Source organism: Olea europaea, unplaced genomic scaffold, assembly GCF_002742605.1.
Source record: "Olea europaea var. sylvestris unplaced genomic scaffold, O_europaea_v1 scaffold2117, whole genome shotgun sequence".
In the NCBI taxonomy this organism is placed as follows: Eukaryota; Viridiplantae; Streptophyta; class Magnoliopsida; order Lamiales; family Oleaceae; genus Olea; species Olea europaea.
The window spans coordinates 89034-99406 of NW_019239123.1; the positions used below are offsets into that span (position 1 = coordinate 89034).

The following is a 10373-nucleotide window of genomic DNA, read 5'->3' on the forward strand; positions in this document are numbered from 1 at the left end:
ATATCTCTATGCAAATTCAACTTAGTTAAACGAGTTCTATGTCCTAGGAATTCAATTATGACCGCAATAAATGGTATATATATATCTCTACTTGTTATACCAATGTACTGAATTTTATTATATGGTCTAAATTCTAAACTCATATCTCTATTTGCAAAGAATTCACAAAAATCATCAAATTATTGATCAGATAATTTAATGCATTCAACTCATAGCAAAATCAACACATGGAAAAATTAAAAACTGAAAATCTTAATAAGAGAATGTAAAAGATCCCAATTGGTTACATTATTCCCCCTAGCAATGAATTTAGCTACTCATAATGCAAAAAGAAAAGTAGGAAATTGTCTTATAATACATCACCGAATTTGTAATAAAGATGTAGAAGAAAAATAGAATTCTTGCACTAAGATCTCCTTCCCGTTCCAATGAATGCTTCTAATCTTCAATTGCTTGGTGTTAATCTTTTTGAATTTCTCTTTTGAATCTCCCTTTTTGTTGTCTTGTCTCCAATGTGTCAAGAACCCCTCAAAAGTATGAGAAAGATGTATTTATAGGTGCCCCTCCGTTTTGTGTAGAAGTAGGATTTTTATGGATTTCAAAACGGCCCAAAAAAAGGCGCCCACGCCCTAGATACTCAGTCGCAGAGTCTAAGTGCTACAAGACAGCGCCTAGGCGCTGATGATAGTGCATGGGCGCTATGATTACAGCGCGTAGGCCCTGCCTTTCAGGGTTCAAAATTCATCTTTTTTTTCAGTTTTGTAGCGCCTAGGCACTATGAATGCAACGCCTAAGCACCGTTTTTCTGCCCCAATTTCGTGTTTTTTGCCTCTTTGTCCACTTTAATACCTCTTTTTGCATCGCTTTTTCTAATTTTCAAAACAATACTAACAAACACATCAAAAACGTTCTATACTCACAAGATCTTGCATTTAATCAAGCTAAAATTGTGTAAAAATCATGAGTGAAACAAACTTATGAAATACCCTCAAACTTAACCATTTGCTAGTCCTCAAGCAAACAAACAAACCAAATTGTCAAATCATCCAAGGATGATACACACACAACTAGTCAGTTAGACAACTTGTCTTTTTGGCTCAGCATTGATAACATTATATTATATTTATGACTGGTGTTAAAATCACAATGCAAGAACCAAACTTCCACTCATACAATGTGAAGCGGGTGTGTGTGTGTGTGTGGAGGGTCAAGTGTAGCGCCGTACATTCACAAGTTGGTTCACTTCCCAACCCTCAATGGTCAATTATTTTCTTTCTTCGCTCGTAAGATTCACACATCCCCAAACTTGGTTCTTTTATTCTCTTACCATGGTGTAATTCTAAAGTTCAGTTTTACTTAAGATTTCCTCACACCACTCTAATTTGGGTTAGTTCAACCAGCAATGTCAACAATTCATTCATGTAGTGATTCTCTCAATTTATGAGTGTTTCAACAATCTAGTTTATACTTAGTGATTCAAACCCACTAGTTATCTAGGCCTCCAAGACCATTTTTTTTTACCTCACCCTTTTTTCCACTTCTTCACCCCTGTAGCGAGTGTTAAGTCGGTAACTCCTCGATTTTTTTGTATACCAAAGGGTACCAGATTTCAAGAGACCCCTACGGACTTAATAATTCGAGTAAAAAAGGTGTAGGTGTGAGACTCAGCTGAATACGTGCAATGCTTTTTCTCTTATATAAAAAAAATGAAATTTATAGGGGTTAGATCTCTAGCATTCGGTCATCACCAAGCTTATACTAGAAAATTAAATACAGTCCACACAATCTTTTTCACATGCACGGAATCAACACAATCGTAAATCATTTCTTTCGTCGGTTAGAATGCCCCAAATTATAATGTACGTGGTTAAAGGGTATTGACATTCATGGGTTACGGGATTATACACCTAAGTCATCTCTTTAGCCTATGTGCATGAGCCCTCATGTTTCTGTACGATGCTCAACTTAATACTCGGGTATAAATGTTATACCGCTTCATATGGATAAGTAGAAAGTCCAATTAAAACATATGATTCATCCACAATCCATAAACTAATACATGCTCTCAAATATATTCATCATAGCTAACAAGACTATCTAACTCACGCAAGCATGCTGAATATGAAAATGCATATAAATTTTTTTTTTTTACATATAATAAACATGAATGCATAAAATAAGCAAATCACACGCAAGCATTCGAGAAACTCAACAACGTAAGCAAATGATGTCACTCTCCCCAAACTTAACTGAAACATTGTTCTCCATGTGAAATATAAACAAAATGGGGAGGGGACTTACCTGACGGACGATGTTAATTATCATCCTCGACATCGTCGTCTTGGGTATTCGGAATTGGATTTGCAGCGTGATTAGGTAGTAGAGGCGGCTAAGGAAATGTTCGATCGGAGAAAATTGAAGCCAAGACCGCATTGAACTCATGTTGATAATAGAACTGCTCGCACAATGTATTTTGCATCAAATTCATTTGCAATTGCATGTCATGGAGCTGAGCGGCAAGGTTAGAATTGGAGTCACTAGCTGGGGTCGATCGGAGTGATCTGGGCGGCTGGTCGCTCCAAGGAGGGGGTGGAGCACTGGTGGATTCGAAGCGGCTTAAGAACTTCCAAGTACGTGCTCGTGTGATTGCCAGTTTAGGGTGCACAACCTCCTCGATCGGGTATGTGACAACACCACCTGCTAACCAAAGCTCATAAATCAATTATGGGTGCCCAAGACCACTTGTTTTCGACCCTTTCAAAGTGTGTAAGACATTGTTGTGAATAACTTTACCAACATCAATTGATAGGCGGCATTGAATGATATAATTGAGGGTAGCCCGTTCTTTTGTTACTTCACTTAAATTGCTACTGGGGATAAGTTTGCCAAAAATGAAGTGATGCCAAGCCTTACAACCCGAAGTCATACCAGAAGCAGGGAAGTTAAGTACATTAGTCTCTGAACGTTTCCATGTAGTACCAGTTGTAGCCAAAATTCGAATGACCTCATAAGGATCAACACCCTCATCACGAAGTCTAGAGTACTCGTCATTTTCAATGTCTTGCAAATTATAAAACATGTTGATGGAGTTTCTATTAAACGGTATCCATTTACCCCGCACAAACACTCGAAAATCTCGATGCTCCTTTGCATTAGCGTAGAACTCCCTGACAACCGGAATTAGCGTCGGTCGTGGTTGCCGAGCAAACACTTCCCAATTTCGCCGATCTATCTGCTTTGTCATATAATTGTCAAAACCACATTTAGGGATACATGTCTTGTGTACCACCAGGCTATTATATCATTCAGCGACCTTGGCACTCATGAATTTGCTCCTGTCAAATGAGCTAGAAGAGGAGGTTGCGGCTTTTGATCTCTTTTTAGGCGGCATTGGACCTGTGCAAGTGTAGAACATGTAAACCATTAGCAAAAACAACATTAAAGGAAGATAAGGCAGGGCTTAAAATCTAGCCATAAGGGGGAACTATGGTCGAATGTGCAATAGATGTATTCTAAACCCAATTTCAATTCATGATCATCTACATGGCAATTCCCACATAAGTCAATTAGCACAATAGTCACAATAGCTCCTTTGTATCCAACTATGTTCACCTAGATAATCCATCAAACACTTTGAAGGCACCAAACTTCCACCAAAAATTGCCCATAATTTAGAAGTAATTCATGCCACATTATCTGCACCATACACGAATTTCTTGACTCCACAACAAAGCAAGTCCTCATCTTAACATAATTATCAAAAATAGGCACATATAAGCATTAACTATCATGTAAGAGAGAAAAAAAATAGGGAGCAAAAAATAGCCATACTTGAAATGGTGCTGTAGAAATTAATAGGAATGGATGAATTCACACTTTGCAACAATGAAATGTTGAAAACAACAAGGGAGATTGGGGGGACGAGAATATGTGTAATTGAAAGAATTGTGATGTGGATGAGGTGAGAAGAGGAAAAAAATTAAAATAAAATCAACAAAGAACAAAACTAAATTAAATAAGAAGAAGAGGGGAAGAGTGTACCCTGGAGGGTTGAGGAGGAGATGAAAAGGGGTAAACTTAAGGGTGTTGGGGAAGAAGATGAGAGGGAAGTGGGGTTAGGTAAATTACGTATTGTGAGTAGGGAGAGGGGTAGAGGTTATAAGAAATATAAAATAAGAAAAAAAATTAAAAAAAATGTAGGGAGGAGGGGGGAGACACAACACCTGGGCATTGCGTTTCTGCCGATTCTGGCAGATCGCAGTGCCTAGGCGCTGCGTTTTTGTCATTCAACAGTTTCACAGCGCCCAGCACCCAAGTGCTGCGTTACTACCCTATTTTTTGTGTGTGTGTGTGTGTGTGTGTGTGTGTGTGTATATATATATAGATTATTAAAGGAACTACGAAATCAAAGCAAAAACCAATAATCAAATAAAGGATAAAGCTAGGGTTGTCTCTCAAGAAACGCTTCTTTTAAGTCATTAGCTGGACATAGTGTCGCAGTTATTCGGGAACAGCTAGATCGAGACTCTCTTTAGCGGTGGGGAAATCTTCCAGATAATGCTTGATGTGTTGGCCATTTACTTTGAAATTTCCTTTAGTTGGATGGTGTAATTCAACTGTGCTGTAGGGAAACACCTGAGAGACCGTAAAAGGATCGGACCATCTAGACTTCTATTTTCCTGGAAAAAGCTTGAGCCAAAAATTGTATAATAGCACTTGATCCCCAACTTGGAAAATTTGTTGCCTGATGTTCTTGTCGTGCCACTGTTTTGTCCTTTCCTTGTAGATGGATGCATTCTTATATGCCTCTTTTCTGAATTCCTCCAACTCATGTAGCTGTAGTACCTTTGTTTCTCTAGCATTTTCGAGGTCCATGTTTAACTGCTTCAATGCCTAGTACGCTCTGTGCTCAAACTTCACTGGTAGGTGGCATGCTTTCCCAAAGACTAGTCGGTATGGGAACATTCCTATAGGTGTCTTGTAAGCTGTGCGATATGCCCATAAAGTATCGTCCAATTTTTTTGACCAATCCTTGCGAGATGCATTCATAGTGACCTCCAAAATTCTTTCCAATTGTCTGTTTGATATTTCCACCTGTCCACTTGTCTGAGGGTGATAAGGAGTGACAATTCGATGTTGTATTCCGTACTTATGCAACACTGCCTGGAATAACTGATTACGGAAGTGCTTTCCACCATCATTTATAATGGCCCTAGGTGATCTATAGCAGTTAAATATGTGTTTCTTTATGAAGTCCACCACCGCCCTTGCGTCATTTGTAAGCAATGTTTTAGCTTCTACCCATTTTGAAACATAGTCCACCGCAATCAGGATGTACCGATTGTTGTAAGATGATGGAAACGGACCCATAAAATCAACCCCCCAGACATCAAATATTTCCACTTCCAAAATGTTGTTAAGTGGCATCTCGTGACGCGCTGATATGTTACCTGTTCTTTGACACTTATCGCATGACCTACAGAAAATGTGGTAGTCCTTAAACAATGTAGGCCAAAAGAAACCACATTGGAGCACCTTTGCTGCTATTTTAGTGGGGCCAAAGTGCCCTCCATAAGCCGAAGCATGTACTCGTGAAAGGATCGATTTCATCTCATCCTCAGGCACACATCTCTTAATGATCTGGTCCACCCTTCTCCTATAAAAATTTGGATCATCCCAATAATAGAATTTCGCTTCATGACTGAGCTTCTTCTTTTGCTGATAAGTGAGATCCGGATCCATATAGACACTGGCTAAGTAATTAACAATGTTTGCATACCATGGAGCTTTTTCTACTTGTAGTAATTGTTCATCTGGGAAGACCTCATTAATATTCACACAATCTAAATCCTGCAGTTGCTCTATCCTTGATAAGTGATCCACTACCTGATTTTCTTTTCCTTTTTTTATCACGAATCTCGATGTCAAATTCTTGCAGTAATAGCACCCAGCGAATTAGCCTTGGTTTCGCGTCCTTCTTCTTAAACAAATATTTCAGAGCTGCATGGTCTGTATAAACTATCACCTTGGACCCAATCAAATAAGAACAAAATTTCTCAAAAGCAAAAACAACTGCGAGCATTTCCTTTTCAGTTGTTGTATAGTTGATCTGAGCATCAGTCAATGTTTTGCTAGCGTAGTAGATAACATGAAATATTTTTCCACTACGTTATCCAAGCAATGCCCCCACTGCAAAGTCACTGGTGTCGCACATGAGCTCAAAAGGCAATTCTCAATCTGGAGCCACTATCACAGGTGCCGATGTCAATTTTTCTTTCAAAGTGTTAAATGCTTTCAAACACTCATCAGAAAATTGAAATGGTATATCTTTCTCCAGTAGGTTGCACAACGATTTTGTAATTTTTGCAAAATCTTAAATGAATCTTCTATAAAACCCTGCATGTCTCAGAAAACTCCTGTTCCCCTTTACTGAATTAAGTGGCTGCAATTTCTCAATCACCTGTATTTTGGCTTTGTCCATTTCAATCCATTGTGTAGAAATTCGATGTTCCAGTACTATTCCTTCCTTTACCATGAAATGACATTTTTCCTAAGTAAGCACAAGGTTCTTCTCCTCACATCTTTGCAATACAAAAGCCAATCGATCCAAGCAATCGTCAAAGGAATCTCCAAGCATAGAAAAATCGTCCATAAATACTTCAATGTACTTTTCTACCATGTCAGAAAAGATGGCCATCATGCATCGTTGAAAGTTTGCCAGTGCATTGCATAAACCAAAAGACATTCTTCTAAACACAAACGTTCCATAAGGACATGTGAAGGTTGTTCTCTGGAGCAATTACTATCTAATTGTACCCTGAATATCCGTCCAAAAAGCAATAATAAGAATATCTTACCAACCTTTCCAACATTTGATCAATGAATGGCAATGGAAAATGGTCATTTCTGGTTGCATTATTTAGCTTTCTATAATCTATACATACTCTCCACCCTGTCACTGACTTTGTTGGTATCAGCTCGTTGTTCTTGTTCTTCTCCACCGTGATTCCACCTTTTTAGGTACAACATGTACAAGACTCACCCACGAACTATCAGATATGGGATAAATTATTCCTGCATCTAGTAATTTCAGTACTTCTTTTCATACGACTTCTTTCAAGGTTGGATTCAATCGACGTTGTCCTTCCACTGATGCCATTGACTCATCCTCCATTAAAATCTTGTGCATGTAAAGAGTTGGACTGATCCCTCTTATGTTAGCTATTGTCCGTCCAATTACCATTTTATGCTGCCTGAGTATCTCGAACAATTATTCTCCTCTTCCCTTGTCATGTCATTTGCAATGATTACTGGTAGTGTTGAAGATTCTCCCAAATATGCATAACGAAGATGGGAAGGTAAGGGCTTTAGTTCAACAGTGGGTACCTTTTCCACTGAGGGTACCAGGGGAGAAGGATTTTCTCCAAGAGATTCATATTGCCAATGCCTTCTTCCTATGGGTTGCTCGGCTAAGTTGACAACACATTCAGCTTTTCCTGCATTTGTTGCTTCTAATTGCTCAAGTTCTGACTCACAAAGATTTGTGTGATACTCTATATCAAATGTATCCGCCACAAGCTCTTCAAGAACATCAACTTGGCAGCAAGTGTTGGAAGTCAATGGGTGCTTCATTGCCTTGAACACGTTGAATATGACTTGCTCATTCTCCACTCGAAGAATCATTTTTCCATCATAAATATCAATCAATGCTCTCCCAATAGCTAAGAAAGGTCTTCCCAAGATCAGAGAAATATTTGAGTCCTCTTCCATGTCCAAAATAATGAAATCAATCGAAAAAATAAATTTGTCAACTTTGACCAGCACATCTTCAATAATTCTTTTTGGTCGTTTGATCGATCTGTTGGCTAGTTGCAAAAAGATTGTTGTAGATTTTGCTTCTTCTAATCCAAGAGACCTGTAGATAGAGAGATGTATCAAATTAACACTAGCACCTAAATCACCTAAAGAATGTTCAAAGAAATTAGAACCAATTGTGCAAGGTATAGTGAAACTCCCTGGGTCTTTTAGTTTAGGAGGTAGCTTCTCAATAGTATTGCATTGCACTCCTCATTCAAGCTTACTGTCTCATGTTCTTCCAACTTCCTTTTGTTAGATAGGATCTCTTTCAAGAATTTTACATAGCTGGGCATTTGGGCAATTGCGTCTGCAAATGGAATATTGAAGTGCAATTTCTTGAAAATCTTTACAAACTTGGCAAACTGACTATCCAACTACTTTCTTTGTAACCTTTGAGGGAAGGAAATTGGTGGCGCATAAGCCTTCACGGGACTGGGTGCTCTCATTGCAGGTGTTTCTTTCCTTTCGTTCTCCTTTTCAGTTGGTTGTTCAAACTCTACTTCTATCCCCGCCTCTTTACCCATTATTTCCTTTTCTTTTTGCTCTGGTCTCTTCACATGTATTTCTGGAAGTTGCACCCCACTCCTGGTAGTAATAGCTTGCACTTGCTCTTTTGGATTGACCATTGTGTTGCCTGGTAATATCCCTTGTGGGCGTTCGGCAAGCTGTTGAACTATCTGACCAATTTGTGTTTCCCACTTCTTGATTGATGCTTGCTGATTCTGAAAGTTAGTATCAATCTGTTGAAATACCTTGTCAGTCTTCTGCATGTATTGGTTGAATATCTCTCCCAAACTTGATTTTTTCTCCTGTTGGGCATTATTCGAACTGTTCCCTTACTGATTATCTGACCATCTGAAGTTTGAATGTTGCCTCCATCCTGGGTTGTACGTTTGAGCAAATAGATTAAAATTTCGAGACCCATTCTGAATGAAATTGACTTGTTCGTCGGGATAGCCTATAGTTGTGCAGTTTTCTGTCAGATGATTAGCCCCGTAGTTCTCGCATGATGGACCAGCTATCACTGCATGTGCTCCTTTCGTTTGTGATTTCACCAATAACTCCACTTGTTTTGTCAATGCTACTATTTGGGCATTGGTAGCTGTTGTGCTGTCTAACTCATACATTCTTCCTGTCTTCGGTGGCACCACTCTTTTCGATGAGAACATTGAATGTGTAGTGAGAATCAACTCAAACAGTTCCATGGTTTGCTGCACAGATTTTCCTACAATTGATCCTTCAGCTAAGGCATCGAGTAGGGATTTTGATAGTGGTGTAAGTCCAGTGTAGAAGTACTGCACTTGATTACCTATAGTAATTTCATGGTTTAGGCATTTTTTCATCAACTCATTAAACCTATTCCATGCTTCGTGATAGCTTTCTCCCTCTTTCTGTGGAAAAGTTTGAATTTTCAATCTGATTTTAGCTACCCTCGCCGGTGGGAAAATTTTATTACAGAACTTCCTAGTTAGTTCTTCCCATGTAGTAATGCTAGTGTGAGGCTCAGCATCTAACCACTCCAATGCAACATCTCTCAATATAAATGAGAATAGTTGTAGTTTAATAGCATCTTCATTGACCTCCGGATCATGAAAGTTCTGACAGTTTCTGAGAAATCTAGAGATATGCGTGTTTGGAGTCTCTTGAGGTAGCCCGTAGAATTGCAGGATGTTGCTCATCAAGTTAATCCAATCTGGCCTAATCTGAAAGTTATTCACCCCAAAATCTGGATACATGATACTGGGGCGCATGGGTGCTGCTATAGGTGTCAGGAACATTGATCACCTTCATTTATTTTACCTCGCTCATGCTGCTGTTCCGGTGGTGCCACTCTTGCGGCTATTTGTCCAATCGGCTGAATAGGGATATGGATTTGTTGATTGTCAGCCATTTGACATTGCTATTTTTGTTTGTGTTCTTTGCATCTTCGTCTGAAGGTACATTCTATCTCCGAATCAAACGGTTCAAAATCGTCGTCTTGGACACGGAGTATACAACGAACACAAAATTTTCTATAAACAAATCAAATAACAGTTAAAATAAAAATTAATTGAGACTAGAAGAAATAGTCCCCGACAACGGTACCAAAAACTTGTTGTAAAATTTTGTTTCGCAAGTGTACGACCCGTAACAAGTAATAGTGAATCTAAGAGTCCGGATTGTCGATCCCACAAAGATTATTTTCTATCATTTAATTCAATTTTTCTTTAACTACTACTTGACTAAAACAAATTAAAAGTTGTAAAATCTGGGTTTTAATCTAAATTCTAGAAAATAAATGAATGTTCACACGATTGGTTGGAGAATCAAATAATGAATAGGACAGAATAACTTTACCAATTGATCACTTTTACATCTCAAATTAAAACTCAATTCTAATGTAGTGCTCGGTCGAATTCTTCTATTGTATTCAATTTACCCCTCTCGAGTTCTCATTGAGTCTATTCAACTAATTAAATTTCATATTTCTATGTAAATTCGACTTAGTTAAACGAGATCTATGTCCTAGGAATTCA

General features: G+C 38.6%; 1 protein-coding gene across 1 annotated transcript; it reads right to left on the reverse strand.

Annotated features, from left to right (window-relative positions):
- Positions 1 to 8693: 8693 nt before the first annotated feature.
- Positions 8694 to 9748, reverse strand: LOC111380275. The gene is made up of 2 exons (XM_023003786.1): positions 9658 to 9748; positions 8694 to 9616 (listed from the first exon to the last, which is right to left on the reverse strand). The coding sequence occupies exons 1-2, from the start codon at positions 9746 to 9748 to the stop codon at positions 8694 to 8696; spliced, it is 1014 nt and encodes a 337-aa protein (XP_022859554.1).
- Positions 9749 to 10373: the final 625 nt, after the last annotated feature.